The sequence below is a fragment of the Monodelphis domestica genome, chromosome 1, assembly GCF_027887165.1.
Source record: "Monodelphis domestica isolate mMonDom1 chromosome 1, mMonDom1.pri, whole genome shotgun sequence".
In the NCBI taxonomy this organism is placed as follows: Eukaryota; Metazoa; Chordata; class Mammalia; order Didelphimorphia; family Didelphidae; genus Monodelphis; species Monodelphis domestica.
The window spans coordinates 713,397,439-713,423,532 of NC_077227.1; the positions used below are offsets into that span (position 1 = coordinate 713,397,439).

A 26,094-nucleotide genomic window follows, 5' to 3' on the forward strand; every position below is an offset into this window, starting at 1 on the left:
TTGTTCATTATATAGATTTGGAATTGAGTGCATCCTCAGGATTTTCCCTTGTTTTCTGCTTTGGTGAGATGAGCAAGACTTAGGATGGGGGAAGCAAAGTTGAGGCAGGAATATTTTTAGTCAGCTTTTCACATGATATGACAAAAAGATCTTTACTTTCATTAAGAGTATACTTTGTGGGGGGCAGCTGGGTGGCTCAGTGGAGAGAACTAGACCTAGAGATGGGAGGTCCTAGGTTCAAATTTGACCTCAGACACTTCCCAGCTGTGTGATCCTGGGCAAGTCACGTAACCCCCATTGCCTAGCCCTTACTGCTCTTCTGCCTTGGAGCCAATACACAGTAGTGATTCTAAGATGGAAGGTAAGGGTTCAAAAAAAAGAGTATACTATGTGTATGTACTTGACATGGACATAGTCGTTTTCTTAAGTGCATTAGAAGACTAAGTTCATTCTTTCCAAAGGAGCCTTGCTTAAAAATTAAATTTCATTTTTTAATCAATAAAAGTATTCTTCCTATTCCCTCAATTGAGAAAGAAAAACAAAATCCTCATTATAAATATGTATATATAATTAGTTAGTTAGCAAGACAATTTCTGCCTTAGCCACATCCAAAGGGCTCTTGAGTTCTTTAACTATCGAGATGGAAGCATGTTCCATCAATAGTCCTCTGGAACTGTGGTTGGTTATTACACTAATTTTTTCAGTTGTTTGCCTTTATATTATGCTATATAAAAACAGACTTTTCTCCTGGTTCTCACTTCACTCTTCACACACATTTCATACAAGGGTTCCCAGGTTTCTCTGAAAACTCCCTCCTTCATAATTTCTTATAGCATGGTTTTATTCCATCCCATTTACATGCCGGCACTTTTCCAGCCGTTCCCCTTCTAGTCTGGAGTGGGGACATTTCTCGAGAGGTGATATCAAGAGTGAGAGATGAGTGCATGCAGGGATTGTGTGAAGACCAAAATGCTGACATTTGGCAATTCCTTTATGCAGAGTTCTCTGCTGAGTGCACATCCAAGGAGATCAGAAGGCCCACATATCCTAAAATTGTGATGGCACTTGTAGTAGGAAAAACCGGAGGAGCTGTTGAGTGCCTATCAGTTGGGGAATGAAATGTAATAGAATGTTCCTGTAATGAAAGAAATGAGGACTTTGAGGTAGCTGAGGCATCAGGGATAGAATTGTCCTCAGTGCCAAGAATGGAATTCAAGTCCCGCCTCTGACACATTCTGGTTAGGCAACCCTTGGCCAGTTAACCTCTGAAGTGTCCTGCAACTTAAGTTGCAAAACACCACTGATGGAGGAAGTTTCTTCATTGGGATTTTTGTTTAATTGATTAGTCAAGTCCTACTCTTCATGAGCCCATTTGGAGTTTTCTTGGCAAAGATATTAGAGTGGTTTACCATTTCCTTCTCTAGCTCATTTGACAGATGAAGAAACTGAGGCAGACAGAGTTAAGTGATGTGCTGAGGGACACAGCTAATAGGTGTCTGAGGCCAGATTTGAATACGGATCTTACTGATTCCAGTACTTGTGCTCTATCCACTGCCCCACCTAACTGCCCTTTCTTCATTGGGAGCTCCCTCTGTTCATACCCCAATCCCAATCACATTGCCAAATTATAAACAAGAAATAGACAAGAAAAGTGAAAGAGGGACAAGGAGGAATAAACATTGACCACAGTAACATTAAGTGAAAAGAACATTCAAAGGAAGCCAAACAATTAAATGACCTGTCTTGGCCCTTGAGAAGAAATGAGAAAATTCACCAGCCTCCTTTTTATGCAGGAGTAGAGGGCTGTGGATGTGGAATGTGGATCACATCAGATACGGCAGCGGTTCTGTTTTGCTTAATTGTTTCAGTTTGTTACTAAGGAAAGCTCACACTGAGGAGGAGGCACCCACATAGATTGTGACATAAACACAAAAGAAATGAATGAAACTTTTAAAAATGAAATACTACAGAGAACAAACCAAATACTCTTAAGACTGAAAAAGGTCAAATGCCCTAATTTCCCCTCAAAGAATAGAAAATAAAGTCCAGTAAGCAACTGATTCCTGGCAAAGCCCTGGAAGATATTACTAGAGTATGACGGACTTAGCTGGCATAACTTCATCTCTAAGAAGAGGACATGCCAGACTAACCTCCTTACCTTTTGGATAGGATACTAGAATGATAAGAGCAGGTAGAGGGACAGCTAAGTGGAGAAAGGCATAAAGCACTGGCCCTGGAGTCAGGAAAACTCAAAGTCAGTAGAACAAGACCAAGCAAAGCAGCGTGCCCTTTCCATAAGCTACGGTATACTTTGTGGGGGGCAGGATATGTCGACTGGATTCCTATGACTGCCCTGACCCAGAGACTCCTCTCTGGGCACCATTTTTTAGATGTTACCTCCTTCCTGTTAGAATGTGAACTTCCAACAGCCTTGCTGGGCATAGTCTCATAAAAACCTAGATTAAGATGGCAGGTGTGACAAGATGATGGCCAGGGTAAAGCATGGTGGGGAATCTGGGACCTCTAAAACAGGATGGGCTTTCTATGCTAATAAACATGAATCTTTTTTTTTTTTAACATTCATTTTGTAAAAATCCTATCCACACCATCTAACCGCCCACCCCATCAAATAGCAGAATACCCATTATGTGAACACATACAGAACATATTTCCACATTAACCATTTTGCAAAAACCAAGAAAAATAAAGTGAAAGAAATATACTTCCATCTGAACTCAAGTCCACCAGTTTTCTCTCAGGGTGGACAGTATTTTTCATCCTGAGTATTTTGGATGGTCATGGATCATTCTAGCAGAGCAGCCAAGTTTTTCAGTTGATTTTTGCCACAATTTTGCTTTGCCTTTGTAAATTGTTCTAGTTCTTTCCACTTCACTTTGCACGAGTTCATAGTCTTCTCAAGTTTTATATGACTAATTGGATGAAATGTCATAGGAATAAATAATGGCTTGATCTTGAGATAAAAGATTCAACTTCTCAAGTATAAAATAGGGGAGGTGTGTGTATATATCCTCTGAAAAAGGTTTACCCATTTTTAGTGTACTACAGACTCACTATGAGTCAACTGTATATGACCAACGAAGGCCATTCAAGCTGGCCCTGAGAAGCATGAAGTCCCCTGTCTGCATCAGACCAGAGAGAGCCATCCCTAGCCAGGAGTGGCATCTTCAGGAAGCAGTGGGTCTCCCTTCACTCCCCATCAAGGAAGGCTGAATGACAATGTCTGATAAGCTTTAGAAGGGATGATTCTTGGTTGGGTTTGAGTTAAACTATCGAAAGTGCCTTCCAACTCTGAACTCGGATGACCTCTAGCTCTGAATCTCCAACTGCCTCCTAGGCATCCTGAACTAGATGTTTTTAGACATCTTAAATTCAATGGACTCAAAACTACTCATTCTTCCCCCCTAAAATCTCTCCCAACTTCCCACCATCCTGAGACCCACTACCTTCCTAGTCCCCCAGGTTTACAACCTAGGCGCCATCTTGGAATCCTCTCACCCCCTGCCCCACCAAAGCCTCTCCATCTCACCTTTGCATCACCTCTCAAGATATGTTCCCTTCCATTTGGTGCATGCCACCTTTTGCCTGGACTATTACAATATCCTGCTGGTGGGTCAGCCTGCTTTGAGTCTTCTACTTCAGCACATATTCCTACTCTGCCATTCAGCTGCTATTGATTCTCCTTAAAGGTGATTCAACCACATCCTGAACTCTGCATAAAATCCTCTAACAAAGTCATTCATAAGCTACTTTCTCCCCACCTTTCCAGTCTTCGACCTTCCTCCTCTCCACCATTGTACTTTCTATGAGTAACATGAGTCTCCTGACTCATGAAAAAAGACCATCTCTCCCATCTGGGCATTTTCTGTGGTCTTTTCCCATGTTCTCCCTCACTGCCTTCTTCAGCTTCCTTTAATCCCAGTTAAACCCCATCTTAATATAGGTACCATTTCCCAATCTCTCTTCATTCTAGTGTCTACCCTCAGTATACGTATGTTTCCTCATCTTCCCCATTAAACGCCAGACTTGAGGGCAGGGACTGCCTTGCCTTTCTCTTCCTCTCTCCAGTACCTAGTAAAGTGCCTGGCCAGTAGCAGGCACCTCATAAATGCTTATTGACTATTTTTCTGTGAATAAAGACTCCATTTTAAGTTTCTGTGTTTGTGATCTCCTTGAAGGGGAAGAGTCATTAGTGTAAAGTGAGGTGATGGTAACCCTTCAGTGGATGAAGATTTTTCTTCAGGGAAGTTTAGTTTTGAATGTGGAATATTTCCAAGAGAATTTTTTACCTGTTTTAAGAAAGCCTATTCAATTTTGAGTTCTCCACTTTTAAAAAAGGTGGGAGTTATGTGTAATAGCCCTTTGTCCCTAATGTAGGAAACTTCACACTGAGGGAAGCATGGTAAAATGGAAAGAGCATGAGATCTGGAGTTAGGGAACCCAGGTAGAAATCCTGCTTCTACTAATTTACAAGCAGCATAACTTCATGTCATTTTATCTCTTTTGGTCTGCACTGCCTTGGAATTTAAGCAAATGGAAGGGTTGGAATGTTGTGCAGTCTGACAATTTAGGAATTTCCTGGCAAAGAAACCGGAGCAATTTGCCATTTCCTTCTCTTACAGATGAGGAAACTGAGGCAGTGACTAGCCCAGGCTCACACCACGAGCAGGTGTCTGAAACCAGATTTAAATTTAGGAAGACAAATCTTACTGACGCTAGGACTGGCACTCTTTCCATTGCTCTTAGGTAATCCCTAAAGTCTCTTTCAACTCCATTAATCCTAATTCTCCCCCGTCAAACCCTTCCATATGACAAACTACTTGAACTCTTTAGGAACAGAATCTTTGACTTAAGGAGCTAGGACGAGGCTATGAGCCAGAATGGAGTCACCCTTTTGTGAACAATCAGAAAACTGACTTGGGAACTTGTCCTCTGAGCACAGGCAGAGGTCCTTTAGTATCTGCAACAGCTGGACGAACAATTTGTGGTTGTTTTCATATAGCCTTGGACTCCACTCTTGCTGAGAGAGAGCTGCTCTTCTAGGATTTCTTTGACTGGGTTGGTGAGTATGAAAGTGGAAGATTACCTACTGCCCTCCCTTAATGTATTTAGGAGAGTAACTATGCCATGGCCAGCCTTCTTTCCCCAGCACATCTACATTAATCAACCCATCAATGATATTTATTGGGCACTTTTCACAACTGGTACCTTCAAAAAGAACATTTATACATCATCAATTGTGTCAAAAATTGGCATAATCCAGTGTGTGATTTAAAATGGAAAGTAAATTTTGAAAGACATAATAAAGGCAGTTGAAACCTGGGAACTTGCAGGGTGGGTGGGTTGCAGAGGAAACTCATAGAGTTCCTGTTCCTGACCCCCAGTATTCCAGCGGACCTTGGAACATGCTGCGTTGCTTTTGGCTGTCTTTGTAGTATTGCTGTTGCTGCCTGTAACTCCGGATGGCCAACACTGCACTGACTCCATACATGATCACCAGAAGACAAGCAAAGGTGGCTGCTGCCCCATCAGTGCCTGCCAGCTGACAGTTCATCCAGGTGAGCCCATTTCGAGCATACATCCTCTCTCGCTTTTTGCAGGTATCGGTGGCATTGATCTGCAGAGCCACGTGAAGGAAGATGCCAATGCCTATGCAGTAGCCCACAGCTGCCAGGAGGCTGAAGACAGCTTCCACAATCAGCCACTTCCTAGGCAGCTTCTCCAGGCTCTTGGCTCCTTGGAGTAAAACTCCCATGGTAAGGACCCCTAGTCCTAGGGAAACAGCCAAGCCGCCATATACAAGTGGTGCTCGGAGGACCGTGTACTGCTGGTCCAGTTGTCGAACCTGCTCCAGCTCCGTCCCTTCAAAGGGAGAGTAATAGTTGTTCCCAAAGCCACTGCTTGCAAAGCTGGCACTGAAACCAGCCAGGACAAAGTAGGAGGCGACAATACACATGAGAACCATGCCATTCAATATCACTTCCACTATCTGTGCCACACCTGGGAGGAGAAAAATTCAATTCTTAATAAACCAGTTAATCACTAAGAAAAATATTAAGAGTATTAGAATTGGGGACAGAGAGAAGGGAAGCCTGGCTCATCTCCTTCTGGTACCCTTGGCTGCTGACATTCCAAGTTTCTCACAATTGCTGTTAAGCAGCAAAAAGCTTGTTTAATTAACATAATTAAAAATACCTCAGGGGAAGGCTACTGCTAAACAGAGGCTCCTTTAACTTCCAAAAAGGTCTGAAGGTAGATTTTTCTCTTTAATGAGCATTTACAAATGGGAGAATCCTAGAGATGCAATTAAAGGATTAGTTGAAATAATTTTAGCAAACTAGCAGGATATAAAATAAAGCCACATAAATCACCAGCATTTCTATACATCACTAACACTACCCTGAAAGAATAGTTTATAAAATACCCGCGAGTATACCTGTCAAAACTAGCCCAGGAATATAAATATATTAAGTATAAACATAATTTGTTCATGGGTGGGTAGAGCCAATATATAATACAAATGACAATCCTACCTAATAAACTTGTTCAATGCCATATTGAGCTAAAAAAAAATAATTCATTGGGAAGAACAAAAAGTCAAGAATATCAAAGGAATTGATTTTTTAAAATGTAAAAAGTCAGTACCAGATTTTAAACTGTGTTACAAAAGCAGCAGTTATTAAAATTATCTAGTAACTGGCTAAGAAACAAGCTGAGCAGTGGAACAGAACAGAACAAACAATAGTAAAAGATTACAGTAACCTTGTGTTTGACAAAAGTAAAGAGTCAAGTTTTGCGGATAAGAACTTACTATCTCGTAACAATTGTAGGGAAAAATAGAAAGCAGTCTAGCAGAAACAGGGTATAGATCCATTTACCAAGATAAGACCAAAACAGAAACATGACCTAGACATAAAAGGAAGATATATGCAAATTAGAACAGGGAACATATTAACTATCAGAATTATGGAGAAGAATTTACAAATAAACCATAGAAAGCATTGGGAGATATAAAATGGATGTGATTGCATTTAAAAGGCTTTGTACAAATAAAATGAATGTAGCCAAGATTAGAAGAAAAGCAGAAGGGGGCAGCTGGGTAGCTCAGTGGATTGAGAACCAGGCCTAGAGACAGGAGGTCCTAGGTTCAAATTCGGCCTCAGCCACTTCCTAGCTGTGTGACCCTGGGCAAGTCACTTGACCCCCATTGCCTAGCCCTTACCACAGAAGAAAAGCAGAAAATTGGGGGGAAATTTTTAGACAGTTTCTCAGACAGTCTTCTATCTTAAATATATAGAGAACTTGATCACATTATTTTCCATCTGATCAATTGGTCAAAGATAACAGTTTTTGGATGAAGAAATCAAAGTTATCTAGTCATATGTAAATATGCTCTAATTACTGATTAGAGAAATGCAAATCAGAACAGTTCTGAGATAGCATCTCACACTTATCAGATTGGCTAATAGTAAATGTTGGAAGGAATGTAGAAAAATGGGAGACACTAATACAGTGCTGATGGAACTGTAAACTAATTGGAACCATTTTGGAGAGCAATCTGGAATTTTGCCAAATTCTAGTTATACAACTATGTGTACCCTTTGACCTGGCAATGCCACTATTAAGTCTGTTTCCCAAGGTGATTAGGGAAAAAGGAAAAGAACGGCTATGTTCCAAAATATTTATAGCAGCACTCTTTGTGGTATAAAAGATCTGGAAATTAAGGGGATGCCCATCAATTGAGGAATGAGCAAACAAATCGTGGCATATAATTGGAATGGAATACTACTGCTCAGTAAGAAATTATGTTAATTATTTTAATGGCAAGACCTACATGAAATTATGAAGAGCGAAATGAGAAGAATCAAGAGAACATTACGTAGAGCAACAGCAATAGTTTGGCTGGGACACACTGTACAATCAGCATTCAGATACCCAGATACTGAGGGGTAGGTTTGAGCTTTAGCTCAAAGTACACTTTTGTCCTTCCCTCCCTATTTGTTCAGTGAAAGTTCATGGAAGGCTGAAGGAGCGGTTTAACAATTAATTAGCAACTTAATTTCCTAGGGGAAGAAAAAAAAGATCATCCCAGGGACCCATTTTTTTATACCAGATAATTAGCATGGGTTCTTATATCCCATCCATCTCTACCAGGATGTCTTAATTACCTTTCCAGTTTGTTGACTGACACAAATTCACTGTATTGGATTGCAACTTTGGAGCAACAATCACACTATCTTATCTGGAGAAACTACTTTCTTTTTCATCCATTAGCTAGATGATCTTGACAAGTCACCTAACCTCCCTCTGCCTCAACTTTCCCATCAATAAAATCTGGAGGTTACTCTTGATAGCCATGGAAATCCCTTCTCCATTCTTATTAGTCTTCCTTTTCCTCCTCTCACTTAAAGGGGTGGTCAAAGAGAAGAGGGAATTGCTACAGGATGCAAACAACTAAAGCATTTCTTTCTGAGCCACTATGTCCACCCAAATGCCAACCCATTTAACCCAACTTTCAAGTAAACCAAAAAATAAAATGATTCCCCAACACCAACTTTCCTGTGGACTCCAGCGACCATCTAGGTTAATAGCGATCATATAGGGGCTTGCCTCGTGTGATGACCTGAAATCCACCTCTGACCACACCTCGTATTCCCAGTTTGCCATCCAACCAGCCCCATCCTACTGAACTTCCAAGATCAGCCAAACCAACTTGAGTACACTACTAGGTAAAACAAAGCATGTAAAGGAGAAGAGATGAGCCTGCTTTATTGGCTTTGGAAAATACAGGACCTCAAATGAAAAAAAATAAGTGGAGATTCTGTTGTTGCATTATTAGCTAGTTTTCTCATTAATGCTCTCTATGGCTGTTGATTTAAGAGGGTGCTTTCCTTTTACATTTGTTGTTGTATCATCATTTTTCAGTTGCGTCTGACTCTTCATGACCCCACTTGGGGTTCTCTTGGCAAAGATACTGGAGTGGTTTGCCATTTCCTTCTCCAGCTCACTTGACAGACAAGGAAACTGAGGCAAACAAGGTTAAGTGACTTGTCCAGGGTCACACTAGTGTCTGAGGCCTGATTTGAACTAAGGAAAATGACTTGTTCTGACCTCAGGACTGGCATTCTACTGTACCACCTAGCTGCCCATCCTTTCACATAGCATGTTCCTTTAAATAAAAAAGGAATATTAATCTAGTTCTATTTTTAACAGGTTTCTTAGTAGTTTACTATTAGAAGAATTCTACTGTGAATCTCTGTAAACTTTGCCACCCTGACCCCAGTTGGTGTTTTGTGCAAAGCTGTATTTTTAATGATTGAATTTGCTTAGAGCAAACTCATTCAAACAATGTGATTTAACGGGCAGTGAAGTCACAGACATGGACAAAAAGATGCTTTGTTTTGGACTTTTCCCCTTGAAACTCTATTGGGTTGTTCTCCAATGGCAGAGGTCACAAAATGGCGCACGCACAGAAGATACAACAGTTGATCTTTCTAACTGAAAGACAATGTCAACTCAGTAACATAGCTACAGCTCAGAATGAATGGCTCATGGGATTTATTTCTTTGCATTCCAGCCAAGTTGTCCAAGGTGCCTCTCCATATCCCACTCTCAACCCCCCATCTAATTGTCTTTTTAATAAACCTTTGTTTTTTCTAAGGCAGAATTGCAGCAAGGGCTACGCAATTGGGGTTAAGCGACTGGCCCAGAGTTACACAACTAGGAAGTATCTGAGGCCACATTTGAACCCAGGTCCTCCTGTCTCTAGACCTGATGCTCTATCCATACCTGGCTGCCCCCAATCTTATTCTTTTTAATACATAAGTCACTTGTTTTACTTATCTTAGTCTGGAGAATTAAGGATACCAGGAGATAATGAGAGGAATTCCTGTGCTAATGAATTGTATTTAAAGCAATTAGGGTGAACTATCCCAATGTATCTGGCTTCTACTGAACCTGAGAGAAGCCTAAAGTCAGAGAAGCCCCCACGTATTACTTATTATTGTAGCCCAGACCTCTCTGAGATTCTTGGTTTGTAATTATATCTAAGTATGGCAAACCCCAGTCTAGAATCCATCCATTTGTGACACTCTCTGCACTAGTCTCACCATGGGAAGGCTGTATTTCTATCCATTCATAGAAATCTTGATCCAAATTTGGGTTTTTGAGGACCAGCAGCCCCCAATGAAAGGCTCTATAATGCATATGCTTCTGCGGGCTTCTCTTCAGCCTTTCTGATTCTTCGGTATGCCCTGAAGGCCAGGACAGCCCCAACAGCAAAGACGATGATGCCAAGAACGCCAAAAAGCCCAGCACCGATGTCTCCGCCGTGGAAGCTACAAGTGAAACCACTATATCCTTTGCTTTGGTACAGGGTCTCCCTTTCTTTACACACAGCAGAGCTGTAGGCGGCGGAGAGGTGGTGGAAATAGAAATATAGAGCAGGGATGTAGCTGCCTGCAATGAGCACATCCAAAATGGCTTCGACCACCAACCATAACGGGCAATAGCACGGGACACGCAAGACCCCCAGGAGAATAAGGAGGCAGGCGTAGGCCATGAGGCCCCCTCCATAGGCCATCGCCGCCGTCACCGTGGGCAGCTTGAGCTGGTAGAACTGGACGTCCAACCGTTGGGCTTTCTCCCCATCAGGACCATCAAAACCATTGAAGGCTCCTCCATATTGGTAGTAGTAAATGCCCCCAAGGCTGGTGATGCCTGTGTAGCCCCCTGTGGAAGTGTAAGACACAGAGCTACAGGCCAGAATCAGCAAGTTGATCAGGACCTCGAGCAGTTGGCAGCAGGCTGCAAAGATCAAAGTGGGAGGATGGGTTATGTTCTGGGTGATGCTCCTCTTCCACCATGGAGGTCACCTCCCCTACTGAATGCAGCTCACACCTCCCCCACGAAAGCCCAGGCAGCCACGGATTCCTCAGGAGCAGCTGATAACGATGATGCAAGGTCATGGAGTCCAGAAACCAGGAGATGGGACACATTTTTAAAGGAGCTCTTAAAAGAAACGTCTTTCCAAAAGAATAAACAGGAGAAGGGACACATTTTTAAAGGAGCTCTTAAAAGAAATGTCTTTCCAAAAGAATAAAAAGGAGAAGGGACACATTTTTAAAGAAGCTCTTAAAAGAAACGTCTTTCCAAAAGAATAAAAAGGAGAAGGGACACATTTTTAAAGAAGCTCTTAAAAGAAACGTCTTTCCAAAAGAATAAAAAGGAGAAGGGACACATTTTTAAAGGAGCTCTTAAAAGAAACGTCTTTCCAAAAGAATAAAAAGGAGAAGGGACACATTTTTAAAGGAGCTCTTAAAAGAAATGTCTTTCCAAAAGAATAAAAAGATCTAGGGGCCAGGAGAAGTTCAGGAGGACAGCTGAACCACCTCTCCCAAGGAAAAGAAAACTAACTGTGTGGAAAAACAGAAGGTGGTGGCCCATTTATATGAAAAAATTAAAAGAACAGGGTAAACTACTTCTCTATTATGGCCCCAGTGAAAATATATACCCAACTGCTAACCAACCAGCTTAGTCACAATTTGACAAACAAGATTTTCCCACACTTAAAGAAAAATCTTAATGTGAGTTTTGAAAAAAAAATGATGCAGGGGTAGCTAGGTGACTCAGTGGATAAAGCCAGTCTTGGAGTCAGGAGGACGTGGGTTCAAATTTGACCTCAGACACTTCCTAGCTATGCAACTCTGGGCAAGTCATTGCCTAGCCATAGCCCTTCTGTCTTAAGAGTTGTTACTAAGACATAAAGTAAGGGTTAAAAAAAGCAAACAAAAACAAAAATAACAATACAACTTTCAAAAATGCCACCAATAAGAAAAATCCCTACATTTTTCATTAAAATAATGAGATATATAAAACCCAGTGGAACTGCTCATTGGCTACTGGAGGGGGGGTGGGAGGAGGGCAGGGAAAGAACGTGAATCATGTAATCATGGGAAAATATTCTAAATCAATTAAGTTTTTTCAAATTAAAAAAATAATGAGATAATTTTCTTTGCTTTATTGTTTTCAAACTAAAATAGGTATTTTTAATTTTTCTGCCTATTTGCACAAATATATACATATATGTATACAGAGATACACACGTGTCGTGTGTGTGTGTGTGTGTGTGTGTGTGTGTGTGTGTGTGTGTGTATGTGTGTAGGTAAATGGATAGTGAGACCTTACTTGTCTGGCTCTCTAGTCCTTCCAGTCCATTTTGTATAAGGAAGGCTATTCTTGGTCCACTACCAGAGCCAAGTGTGCATCACTTTGCTGGACTTCTTCCCATGCTTCAGAACCCTGTGGGATGTGTCTCCTGATGGTTCATGCATGACTACATTAGCATTTGGTTCCCATCTATCCAGATGGGAGACTGTAATCACCCAAGTGTATATATGGATCTTTAAGGATTAGAAATCACTTTCCTCAAAACAATTCTGAGAAGTAGGTAGTAATAAGAACCTGTATTTATATGATGATTGGAGGTTGGCCAAGAGCTTCTACATACGGCTCTCATTTGTTCCTTGCAAGAATGCTGAGACTGGCTATTATTATCCCTATTTTACTGGAGGAGAGAGGGGAGAAAACACAACTGTGACTTGCCCAGGATCCTTTGGCTAATAAGAATAAGAGGATTTGAATTCAGATTTTTCCCTCTCAGAGTCCAGAAAGTCATCAATCCACTGCTTTACCCAGCTACCTCCAACATTAACCCAATTTTACAGGTTAAGAGCAGATTGCCAATAGTACCAAAGTTTTGCACAATTTTGCCTTTGGCTCCAAAGTTTTGGACCAAAGTCACCTGACTTGAATCTGGACTCCTTCTCCTGGGCCATGGTCATTCTATATTTCTGAGCTGTGGCATACTTCATTCCTAGGTATGATATCCAATCACTAGCCTTTACCATATTTTTTTAAACCCTTATCTTCTGTCTTCAAATTAATACTGTGTATTGGTTCCAAGGCAGAAGAGTAGTAAGGGTTAGGCAATGGGGATGAAGTGACTTGCCCAGGATCACACAGCTGGGAAGTATGTGAGGTCACATTTGAACCCAGGACCTCCTATCTCTAGACCTGGCTCTTAACCCACAGAGCCACCTAAGTAGCACCTCCCCATCCCACTATGTTTTTGTTTTTAATTTTTAAATTCCTTTAAAACCCTTATCTTCCCTATTAGAATCAATACTGTGTTTTGGTTCCAAGGCAGAAAAGTGGGAAGGGATAGGCAAGTGGAGTTAAGTGACCTGCCCAGGGTCACAGACTTAGGAAAAAGTACCTGAGGTCATATCTGAACCCAGGACTTCCTGTCCCTGGTCTTGGCTTTCAACCCACTAAGCCACCTCGTTGCCCCTCCCACCAAGATTTTTAACCCTCCAAAGAGTTCACTTTCAGAAACCTTAAGGTCAATTAACCATCTGGGCACTGTATAGTTGGAAATTCTTGAACCCCTAAAACTACATTACCCAAAATTCCTTTCTGTATCACCTAGAATCCTTTTCCCTTTTCCTGTGTCCTCCCATTCACATGATTGTATTTAAGTTTGCTGTTACTCCTTCCTCTCTCTCTCCTCTTGCAACGAGGCTGGATTTAGGTAGTTCTTGTACCTTAGTTATTATTTATAAAACTTAAATATAAAAGTTATTGAATATTAAGTTTAAAACCCACAGCACTGAATGGCCCCCTGTACATTCTAAAACGGGCATGGGGTAGGAGCTTGAATCAATGGTGGCCCCAGCCCCAGAATCAAAGATAAGTTGATACTCTCTCAAACAAGTTTCCAAGGCAAGGATTCCATGGGCAGATGCCTCTGTGATGGGTTTAATTCATAACATTTGTGGTGGGGGCAAAAGCAAAATCGGTGGCTTTGTCCCCAGTGCCACTGACCTAACAAGAAAAGCAGTGGCAGGAGGGAAAGACTGGGAATCCTAAGGAATCCTCCAGTTCCTCTCAGTGACTGAATCACTCAAGCTCACTCAATATTCGTGAATGAATGGAAGTGTGTTTTGCGTGGTAATGCATGCATAAGCCAGATCAAACTGCTTACCCTCTCTAGGAGAGTGGAGGGAAGGGGAAGGAAGGCAGGGAGGGAGATAATCTGGACCTTTTTATTTCAGAAAACTTTACGCTGAAAATTGCTATTATATGTAATTGAGAAAATAAAATATTTTAAAAAAATAATAAAGATGGATTAAATTACTTACCATCAGTCATGTCACCAGAGATTTGAGCCTATGCTTAACCTACGTCACTCCTGTACTAGAGCATGTGGGTGAGTGAAGGAAATCAAGAGGGAAGGAATAGAGGTTTGAGACTCAAATGGTATCTTTGAGATGTTAGGCTGTTAGGTTTGACTGACAATGGGAAGAAGTCTAGTTATTGGCCTGACCCCTGTTACAAAAGCAAAAGATTTCCAGTTCCTGCAACTTTCCAGTTCAAGTCAGAATTCCCTCCTCAAATTCCAACTAAAAAAATTCCCAAATCCTCAATTTCAAGGGAATGTTGACAGGATTTGGCATCCTTTCTGAGGCTCGGTAATCCACCTCTCACCCTAACTCATTCTCCTCAATGGAGCTCACCCAATCCCTTTGCCCTGATGCAGAAATACCCTCCCTAGTGATCCTTCTCACCTTCCAAACTTTCTACCTCAAAGTTACTTTGTAGTTTCTTCTTTTAACCGGTCCCACCTCTGAGGAAGACATGTCCAGCAGTGCGCTGGGGCCACCTCAAATCAGCCAGCCAATTGTTAAATGTTCAGGGAGGACTCAGAAATTGCCAAATGCTACCTATCAGGGCCTGATTTATTGCCCTGTAGATTGTCTAGACTCGAAAAAGTAACCCCAAAAAGTTGATAATTCAGATTAAACTTTAAAGTGTGTTCTGCAAACATTTTTTTTCCTAATGGAAAGCCAGTGGTCAAACATCTCCTAGCACACTGCTGGACATGTCCCTTACCCTCTGCCAAAATTAATCCTCACACCTGTGCCCTCAATTCCATTTCGTTCTACTCTTTAGAGATATTCGTTTTTCCATTTCTGTTGCATCTCCAGTCTCTCCCTTTCTCATGCACTTTACCCTCTGTCTACTAGTCAAACCAGACTGTTTCCCAAATACACCTTTATTTAACTGTCTTCTCCAGTATCTCATACAGCTCCTCCTGCCAAGAATATTCTCCGTGTCTTTGCCTGTGAAAAATCGGTTCACTCCATTCCAGTACTTAGCACAGTGCCTGGCACAAAGGAGAAGCTTCATAAATGTTTACTGATTTGGTTTGACTCCTCAGGTCTAGCTGCTCAAGAGACATTGATGGTTTGGGGGGGGGGGGGTTATAGGCAAAAATGAGGTTTGGGCTCAAATTTCCTGAATAATTGCTTCTGTTCTCTATTAACTTTGTGGATATAAATAGCCTAAGATGGGATAGAAATTGGAAGACCTGAGTTTGGATCCCACCTTAACTGCTTACTAGCCATGTCACCTAGGATAAGCCACTTATCTTCTCAGCCTGAATACCCTCATTTCCTCAAAATGGTTTCAGAGACTGCTACCTACAATGTAACAGAGGTAATGAGACTTGGATGCAAAACGAGACACACATTTTTGAACATAATCAAAATGGGAATTTATTTTGCTTAATTATACATATTTGTTACAAAGGTTTTATTTTTCTTTAATTTTTTTCTAGTGATCTGGGAGGTGGAAGGAAAAAATAAATGATAATTAGAAAAAACTATTTAAAAATGAGTTGAATTCATTTTCCTTGTTTGTCAAATTAGCCAGTGAGTGCTATTTTAATTTGCATTTCTCCAATTAATAGTGATTTTGAGCATTTCTTCATCTGAGAATTGCCTATTTGTATCCTTTGACCATTTGTCAATTGGGGAATGCTTTGTGCGCTCATTAATTTGACTCAGTTCTCTATAGAGTTGAGGAATGAAGCCTTTGTTAGAGACACTTGCTATCAAATTTCCCCCCCATTTCTTGATTCCCTTTGAATCTTAGTAGCATTGTTTTGTTGGGAATTGGAGTCAATGTCCTCTAAGATTCCTTGAGATCTTCTATCTATAATACTATGAAGTCAATGAAGTCTGTAGTCCTCTCACTGTTTGCTGAGGAAGATTATTTAATCAAGAAAAGACTTAAGTCAAGAAAGACCAGTTCTTAGCCTGGGATAAAGAAACATGTGTTAGCCTTTGCTCAGACATTATTCTAAGCCTAGAGACAATCTATCGGAGTTCTTGTTGAGGTGGTGGTGGTGGTGGTGGTGGTGACTCTCATTCTTGTGGATCTAGGCTTAGCTCTGGGTAAAACCAAAATTCTTTATTGTCCTCTGTTAATTATCTCCCTCTAGTTTGCCTGTCTCCCTTCTCTATCTTGACCCACCACCTCAGGCAGAAACCTCATCTCTAGACTCAAAAACAAAGATAAGCCATGGTATACCTTGAGTTTAATGTCCAGTTTCTAATCCAGAAACTCCAAACCCTTCTCATTTTCCATAGCAAAATGAGTCACTGTGAAGGGAAAAAAACCATCTCTTCAATCTTAACCTGCCCCTCTCTTCCGGGTATTTAAATCAGAGTGGAAAGGAGAAAGGTCAGTCCCAGTAAACTTTTTCCGGCTTCTCCTGTGCCTGCCTTTGTCTCTCTGAAACAAAAGAGGGGGAGTGTCTATAACTGGATGACTGTATGGATTCCCACTTGTGAAAGGTGTATATAATCTTCTAATTGCCATACTAAAAGATTCCAGGCTATGTTTCTAGGCAGGAGCACCCTGATTATTTCCTTCTTTTCCCTCAAGCAGCAAACATTCCTCTCCTATATCCATGCCCATGGCTTGACAAAGTTAACCTGGACTGTGTCTTCTCTAAGTCACATGATTTCTGACCTCACCAGCCAAACCAGATTTTCCAGGTTGTAAACAGGGTCAGAAACTCTGTACCAGAAACTGGCTAATCGTTTCTGTATTCACTGCGGTAGAAAGGCATTTCTGTGACTCAGATAATACCAGTGAAATCAAAGGTCCTCTTCCTATCCTATCAGATGATCGATCAATGAATCTGTACAATCTACCCAGGTAAAGCCCTAAGTGTTCAAGTATTGAATACAGCAGATAAAGTATTGGACTTGGAGTTGGGAACCCCTGAGTTCAAATCCTGCTTTAGATACTTACTTGGTAGCCAATTATCTCCTTGTTAGCTTGACCTGGACTAATTACCAGAGCCCTTCTTATAAATTTAACTCAATTTTCTATGCAATTGAGGAAAATGAAGCCTTTGTTAGAGATACTTGGTATAAAAAAATTTCCCTCCATTTTCTTGTTTCCCTCCTGATCTTGGTAACATTGTTTTGTTGGCAGTTGGATTCAATGACCTTTAAGATACCTTAAGACCATCTATCTAGGATACTATTAAGGACCATAGATACTAGCAATCCAGTTCTATAATAATTGCTATTTATATAGTGCATTTAAAGGCTTATAAAGTGCTTTAAATATGTCTTAATTTGATAATATATATCTTAACATGCATATGTTAGTTCCCTAACTAACATCTTAATTTGACAACCTGTGAGGCCAGGGCTGCATGTATCTGGATTTTATTTTTTTTATTTTTATTTATCTGTATTTTATGGATGGGGAAACAGGTTCAGGGTCACACAGCTAATAAGTGTCTAAAGTGGCATATAAACTCAGGTCTTCCTTATTCTAAATTCAAAGCTCTATTCACTATGACACCTGCCATTTAAGTGAAGAGTTGGGCAATATGCCTGGCATATGAGAGGTACTCTAATAAATATCTACTATTTTGAACTCCTGGAGTCAGGCCATCATTTTTTGAGCAAAGCATCCCCCTAAAACTATATGATACCTTTCAGGCATTCTTTCCTTATAGCATTTATCTCACACTAACTACAGTAACCAAACTTCTGGGAATTGAAGGAGAAAAACAGCTGAATTTCTATTTCCCTGGTCCAGCAGCATCCTACCACATCCTGGTGGGTCCCCTCCCCAATTCCAAACCAGAAGAAACAATAGGGGGAAGAGCAAGGGGAGGTAGCCAGGTGTAACGTCTCACCTCTTCCAGTGCACAGGTATCGGCATTTGTGGCATTCCAAAAGTCCTGCAGCCTCTGACTGGTAGTATTCCAGTTCTTCCAAATCACGCCTTGGGCTGAAGGGCAGAGATCTACCTGAAGGGTAGTCACTACAACAACATCAATAAAAGGAGGCAATTAGACAAAAATAGAAAGGTCCAAGTTCAAATATAAAACTATCCTCCAAGTACTAGAAATAGAAGTAAAAAGAATTAAACGATCCTTCAATGCAGTAGCCCTGAGACACTAACTTAAAGAAACCAACTCCCTTTCTCCCTTCCTAAGGGCTGGCAATCCAAAGATTTTGAATTCTTTTTAAATTTGCTAGTACTACACGCTGCCCATCAGGCTAACTTAGTATACCCCAAAGCTCTGTCCACTCTACTTATTTTAACTATACAAGGGATTCTTAACTTTGTGTGTGTGTGTGTATATTATAGGCCAACTGACAATCTGGTGAAGCCTATGGGCTCCTTCTCAGAATAATGTTTTTTTTAAATATTGTTATTATTTTTATTTAATTTAATATTATTTGATATTGCTATGAACATATAATATTTTAAATATTTAATAATGCTTTTTAGTATTACCAATTAATCATAAGGACTACCAATTATACTAAAATAGACCTCTCTATAAATTTGCCTTTCTCTCAGTCTCTCTCTCTCTCTCTCTCTCATTCCTCCCATCTATTGCATCCCTGAACCAGTCTTACCACTGGACTTTCATGACTCTAGGAGAATGAGGCTGACAATTTGGTATAACTCTGCTTCTCTAAAATCCAGTTTACTCTAAAATCAAGGCATCACTTCTCATAATATCATTTGTCTTCTTTAAAAAGGAAGGAAAATGAGGCAGCTACATGGTTTGGTGGATTGAGAGCCAGGTCTAGAGGTAGGAGGTCCAGGGTTCAGATATGGCCCTACTCTTATTTCTCTTCCACCTTGGAACCAACAGTGTTGATCTAAGATGGAAGGTAAGGATTTGAAAGGAAAAAAAAGGAAGAACAATGGGTTGAAAGTCCACTGGAAGGATCTCACATTACAAATTACCATACTGAACTAGATTACTATGGGTATCCCAAACTCAACACATCCAAAACTGAACTTATTTGTGTGCCCCAAACCATCAACTTCTAAAATTCCACATTATTGTCTATGACAACACTGTCACACTGCCCTTCCAACTTCCCAGGTTTGAATCCTCAACATCATCCTCAACTCCTCACTCTCATCCCACATCCAAATAACCAATCATTTGTCAAATCTTGTCATTTCTGTCTCCACATCCCTTGACTGTCTCCCCTCCATCCATAGCCACCATTTATCACCTCTTACTGGGACTAGTACAAAAGTCTTTTGTTTGGTTTTCCTTCCTTGAGCTTTGCCCCCTCCAATCCATCCTCCACCTGAATGAACAGATTTGATCATGTTTTCCTTCTTTGGCCCAATGGAACTCCAATGGCTTTACTCTATACTCCCTTGTTTTGACATGTATAGTTCTTCACAACTTGGCCCATTCCTACCTTTCCTGTCTTTTCACTTGATTCCCCTCCTTGCATTCTTGTTATCCAGCCATACCAGCCTACTCACTATTCTACCTACACCCCATCTCCCATTCCATTTCCATAACTTGGCACTAGAAAAAGCACTCACTCCTCTGCCTACCTCTTGCAATCTCTGGTTTCCTTCAAGACTCAACCACCATCTTCCATCAAATTAAGAACTCCTGGAAACAAAGGCTGCCATTTGTCTTTCTTTGAATCCCAATAGCTTAGCAAATAGGAGGCCCTTAATGCTCATTGACAAGAAATTTCTTCAAAGTCCCCCCCTTGGTAATACCCCCTCCTACAACTCTCTGGGGCTGACTTTATGTGTATATATACATACATTCACATGTATGTATGCATTTATAGGCATTTGGCCTCTTTTTATATTCTCAGTGCTTAACAGCTGCCTGGCACATAGAAATTGTTATTGTTATGTCATTTCAGTCTTGTCTGACTCTTTGGGACCCCATATGGAGTTTTCTTGACAAGGATACTAGAGGAATTTGCTGTCTCTTCTTCAACTCATTTGACAGAAGAAGAAACTGAGGCCAACAGGGTTAAGTGATTTGCCCAGGGTCACACAGTTGGTTAAGTGTCAGAGGCTAGGTTTGAACTCAGAAAGAGCTTCTGCCACCACACTAGGAGTCACACACCCCTATCCACTATGTGACCTAGCTGCCTTGGCACATAGTAGGCTCCTTAATAAATGCTTGTTGGCTTTCAAAAGATATTGATGCTTTCCTTGTCCCTGTTAGAATTTTGGCTCCTTGGTTTTAATGGTTGTCTTGGTATCTCCAATGTGTACCACACAGTGGGACTTACTAAATACTTGTTAACAATAACGAGCATTCATGTAGCTCACATGATCCTCATAGCGATGAATCGAGGTAAACATCATTATCCCCATCTGGATAATTACTTGTTAATTAATGACTGAGGAGAACACCTGGGCCCCAAAGCAGGCACAGCTGGGCGAAAAGGGTTAAATCTGTTTCAGGAATGTCTTCCCAAGGCAGACCCAGGTCAGGGTAGGGGGAAGGAATTTCAATGTGAAAAGAGAACCTAGCCCAGATAAAAGCCTTCTCCACCCACCCTGAAATCCGGAAGAAACAAAGAGGTCTCCTAGACGGATTATTTAAGGACTGGACTTAAACATGAGAACTGAAAGAGATCTTAAGACTTCAACTAGACCAGGCCCTCCCTTTAGTTTACTGAAGAGGAAACTGAGGCTGGAGAACTCACTCCAGAGACAGAATTATGTGGGGCAGGGGCCTTGGGGGGGGGGAGCTCTTAATTTTTATTTGTTTATTTATTTGTTGGGGAAAATGGGGTTAAGTCACTTGCCCAGCTAGGAAGTGCCACTTAACTGTGACTAGGATTGTGTTATAATAACTGGCTACTGCTCTCTAGATCCCAGTGTAAGCAAAGTTCTCCATTCTCTTTGGTTTAGAGGTCTGGGACTCGCCTAAAAATTTGGCCCAACTCCTTTGTAACTAGACAAACATCTCCATAAGTCCTCTAAGCCTCAGCACTGCCTGACTCCCCACCCAAACTGGCTTTACCTCCTTTGGAGCAATAGTCAACCTTTATTGGCAACTTGAGTCTCCACTAGGTGGTTCTGCATTCATCTCCTTTTCTAGTTCTGGAGCTTATTAGACTGCAAGGAAGCCGGGATGCTAGTATGAAACAATTAAATGGTTACCTGTAGAATGCCACACTTCCCTCAGGAGAAATCTGGCCCTCTCAATATTAATTTTCAATTTTTAATGCTATTGGGCTGAAGTTAACATTTTCTCCCAGGCTGCCCCTCGGTCTCTGCTGTTTGGCCCAAGTATTCCAACCAATGTCCAGTTAACAAATAATTATGACCAAATAGGGCTAATGATGTTTGAAGAAGCCTGAATATTAGCAGCTGAAGATACATCTAAGTTTCAAGTGTCCTGGGACTCAAGCTCTTCCCTTTCTTTTCCAAACTAACCTCCTAACTTTCAGGAAACTCACACACACATTCCTTTCCCCCCTCCAACAAGCTCAGCCACCCACTTTTATCCAGGATCCCAAAGGATTCTGTCCCCCAGCAGTAGGGAATGACAAAGGAAGGCTGTTTATTTGGAGCCACTTGCCCCAGATAACTGTATTTGCAATGCAAAGTTGCTTAAGGTGGGAGTCAATAGCTAAATCTGGGCCAAATAAAATGGCAAGGAGTTGGGGACAGGGAGAGACCATTTCCTTATCTGGGTAGCAAAGATTAGAGGGAGTTTGAGATAGTGCAATATAAACAGGGCTTATCCAAAGTGTGGATACCCAGGGCCAACTTCAGAGCTGCCTTCCAGGTTTCCTAAGCTTCCATCAAGGTCCAATCTGGATTCCTGTGTCCTCTTCCAAGAAATCACTCCTCATCCAGTAACAATAGGTTCTCCCCCTCTCCTTCGAGGACACTTTGATCTCTTCCCCCAAGTCCATTCCCTTCCTTTTTAAAAATTCATTTTATTTTATTTCCATAGTGTTCATTTTTGAAGGTGAATAAGCTTACAAAACCAAACCCCCAAAGTATAAATCCAAATAAACAAGTGAAAAATCACATGCATCTGCATTCTGACTCCAACAGTTCTTTCTCTGGAGGTGGAGGGCATTCTTTGTCCCAGGTCCCTCAGGATTGCCCTGGATCTTGGTACTGTTGAGAGTAGCTAAGTCTGTTACACTTGATCATTCCACAATATTGCTGTTATTGTGGACAATGTTCTCCTGGTTCTGCTTATTTCACTCTGCATCCGTTCCTATAGATCTTTTCAGCTCTTTCTGAAATCATCCTGTTCATCTTTTCTTATAGCACCACCATCCTATACCACAATTTGTTCAGCTGTTCCCCAACTAATGGACTCCCCCTTAATTTCCAATTCTTTGCCAACACCAAGAGAACAGCTATAGATATTTCTGTACTAGTACCAACCTCCCCCCCCCCCCCCCCTTCCTACCTCTGTATAAGATATCTCCCTTCAGTAGAACTCAAATGTCTTTGTGGCCAAGCCCTGTTGGATTTGGGGTTTGGTGCATCCTCAGTGCCTTGCACATACAGAGTATGTACTGAATAAATGCTGGTTTGTTTTATTGTTTAATAATACCGCTGCCTTCTTTGCTGCCTCATCAGCACCAGAACTAGAAAGGGAGATGAATGGGGAACCTGGTGAAGGGTTAGGCTGCCAATAAAGATTTGATATTGGTACAAAGGAGGCAAACCCAACTTGGATAAGGGAAAGAGGAAAACGACAAGTTTGTGCACTTTTCTAGATCTTCTAAATCTTTTCCTTTTCTCACTTCTCGGAGGTTTCTGGAGCTAGAGGAGTGCTAGCTCAGAAATGTACATGTGTCATCAGTCAGAAGGTGATCTTCCTGAGAATGTATGATTTAAAAGGCCCAGCAGCTACATGACTCAAAGATAAGGCAAAAGGCCTGGAGTCAGGAAAACCAGAGTTCAAATCCAGCCTCAGACCTTTAGCTAGCTGTGTGGCACCGGGCAAGCCACTAATCCACTGCAGAAGGAAAAACCAAACCATTCTGGTATCTAGGCCAAGAAAATCCCATATGGGGTTGGGAAGAGCCAGATAGGACAGAAAAACTCCAAGAAAGACTGCCAGAAAGCATCTCCCTCAAGGGGTCTGCCTACAATTCTACCATTACAGAGTCATTCCTTGGCCTTTAAACTAGCTAACAGGCAAACACATTAACTAACTCATTTTAAAGTATTAAGAGACCTAAGAAACAGGGGTCAGGTGGAGGGGCGAGGATGACAGGTTTCTCTTCTATTTGAGACCCACCAGTGTTGTGGGGGGCTTGAGGTGAACCTCTTGGGTTCGTTCGGGAAGGGTACCCTTGGCAAGGATGCAAGACTCTGAAGCTTAGGTTAAAAATAAAAAGAGAAATGTATTCATTTAGAAAGTAATGTTGAATCCAGCCAGGACATCAAGGTGGAAAGCTACCTCCTAGAGGAAATCAAGTCTGGGGTCTTTATACTCTTTACAGAGATGTGACGGGGGAGTGGGGGGGGGGGGATGGTTTGCCTGAAGACATAGGAGGAACCCTCACAGTTTAGGGGGCACCTAGATGTCTTAAATACAAGAGGATGCTATCAAGGCATAGCCTGAAGGTGTATCTTTGTCCATCTCAAATCTAAAGAATATTCCTCTCAAGGTCTTATCAGGAGTCACAAGAATGTAAGGGAGCAAAGGAATTTCCTGCTTACAGTTTGCCTGAAATACTTCCGTAATTTAGGGGTTCAATGGCCCAGCCACCAGCTGGCAGCATGTAGGGGTAAAGCTTAGGCTGCCAATGAAAGGAGATGGTTTGGGAGGGAAAGGATGTAAGGATAGGCTGCCAGACAGCCAACTGATCATTCAACAAGCAATTAATTCAATTGTGCCTGCTGTGTGCCAGGCTGGGTCCATCGCGGAGGTTAGAAAGAAAAAGCCAAAAGAGTGCCAGCCCATTTGGGAGAATCAGACCCGGGGGTAAAGATTTTCAATTGAATTCAACCAATATTTTTTAAAGACCTACTGTGCGCAGAGCCAGTGCTCGGGATACAAACGCCAAAGGGTGGGCTGAGTGCTACCCCACTGGCCTACGCCACCCTGGGTCCCCCTCTAGCCAAAATTCGCTCCCTCTTGCTTCTCGGAAGACCTATCTTAACTTTCCAAGCGCAACTCGGAAGACCTAGCTTAACTTTCCAAGGGCAACTCAGGTACCACCTCGTACAGGAAGCCAACACTCTCCTAGGGGAAGGAGCAGAATCGATTACGTCTACAACCAGTTTCCCCTGGCCAGGGGCCAAGAGCTCGCATAGTATCATCCCAATTCAGACCTACCCCATCCTGACCCCTCACCTTAGAAGAGCCAGGTCACTTTGGGGTCCTAATTTGGGGACTGGGGGCGCCGAAAGCGTTCCTTTTCCTCCCGCCCTCAGACCCTAGGGGGTCCCCCTGCCGCCGTCGCAGTCCCCAGCTCACCTCTCCGGGCGTCCGAAGACCGCCTTCCTCGGGGCCCAGGGCTCTGGCGGGTCCCCCAGGGCAGCCCAGGGAGGAAGGGATCTGTCCCGAGCCTGATCCCAAGCTACGTCCTGGGTCCTGCTTTGGCGGGATTTTTCTCGAACCCTTTGTCCGTTCGAGCGGGGGTGCTCCCAGTCGCTCTGTCCGTCCAGGCGGTGGTCTCGCTCGCTTCGCCCGTCCCCATCTCGGTCCCCCCGTTTGTCCCCTTCCCCCCACCGGTCCCGCCTGTCCCGATCTCGGTCCCCCCGTTTGTCCCCATCTCGGTCGCCTCGCCGGTCCCGCTCTGTGTCTCTCGGTCTGTCCCCATTTCGGTCCCGCCGTCTTTCTCTGTCCCGCTGTCTCTCCGGGCCATGGTCTCTGTCCCGCTGTCTCTCTGGGCGCTGGTCTCTCTCTCGGTGTCTCTCCGGGCCGTGGTCTCTGTCCCGCTGTCTCTCCGGGCCATGGTCTCTGTCCCGCTGTCTCTCTGGGCGCTGGTCTCTCTCTCGGTGTCTCTCCGGGCCGTGGTCTCTGTCCCGCTGTCTCTCCGGGCCATGGTCTCTGTCCCGCTGTCTCTCTGGGCGCTGGTCTCTCTCTCGGTGTCTCTCCGGGCCGTGGTCTCTGTCCCGCTGTCTCTCCCGGCGCTGGTCTCTCTCTCTGTGTCTCTCCGGACGGTGGTCTCCGTCCCTCGGTCTCTCCCGGGTGCGGGAGTCCCGAGCCTCAGGAGCCCCTTCCATTTCCTGACTTCAAGTCTCTGCCCCGGGGGGGCTAAGGAAACCACAAAGCCAGCATTAGTGTCCTGCGCAGGTGCCCGGCCTGGGCGGGGCGGGCCACCGGGTTGGCCCGGGGCTCTGGGATCACTCACCTGGGCGCACGCGCACTTTTCCTAGCTGGGGCCCGGCTCGGGACAGCCCACCCCTCCCCAGCCCCACCGGGCCCGACTGTAGGTGGGGCCTGGCGTGACCAGGCCCAGCCCGAGGGGTGTGGTAGTGGGCTTTGGGCTTCCCCCGCCTTCGCTACTTCTGCTCGACTTAACGAAACCCTTGGTTCGAAGAGGAGAGACTTGGATTGTGGAAAGCCTCCGAATTTGGAATCAAAAGACCCCGATTCAGAAGCAAATCACTGAAGCTCGTTGGGCCTCAGTTTCTTTCGTCTGCAAAACGCAGAGGTTGGAATAGTTGATCTTTAAGGGCCTTTCCAGCCCCACATCCGAGGCCTTTTACCAGAAATTCATGCCGCTCCATCTTGAAGCCTTCTTTCGACTTGGGACTGGAGATAGGGAAGGGATTGGGTTGTGGGAATGCAGCATACGGAGGACTCTTCAGGCTTTAGTCTAGGCAGCCTCGCAACAGGTGGGAGAGCCGCAACTCTTGCTACCCCTGCCAACTAATGCTCTTCCCTTAGAGGTGAACCTTCTATGCCACCCA

General features: G+C 42.9%; 1 protein-coding gene across 2 annotated transcripts; it reads right to left on the bottom strand.

Moving 5' to 3' along the window:
* Nucleotides 1–42: 42 nt before the first annotated feature.
* Nucleotides 43–26,094, bottom strand: MARVELD3 (MARVEL domain containing 3). 2 transcript variants are annotated; one of them, XM_007477382.3, is made up of 3 exons: nucleotides 24,653–26,062; nucleotides 18,086–18,213; nucleotides 43–6,018 (listed from the first exon to the last, which is right to left on the bottom strand). In XM_007477382.3, the coding sequence occupies exons 1-3, from the start codon at nucleotides 25,402–25,404 to the stop codon at nucleotides 5,375–5,377; spliced, it is 1,524 nt and encodes a 507-aa protein (XP_007477444.2). In that variant the 5' UTR covers nucleotides 25,405–26,062; the 3' UTR covers nucleotides 43–5,374. The 2 variants fall into 2 exon arrangements, with proteins under 2 accessions (XP_007477444.2, XP_007477445.2); XM_007477383.3 differs by lacking the exon at nucleotides 43–6,018 and adding an exon at nucleotides 9,560–10,824 and having other exon boundaries at nucleotides 24,653–26,094.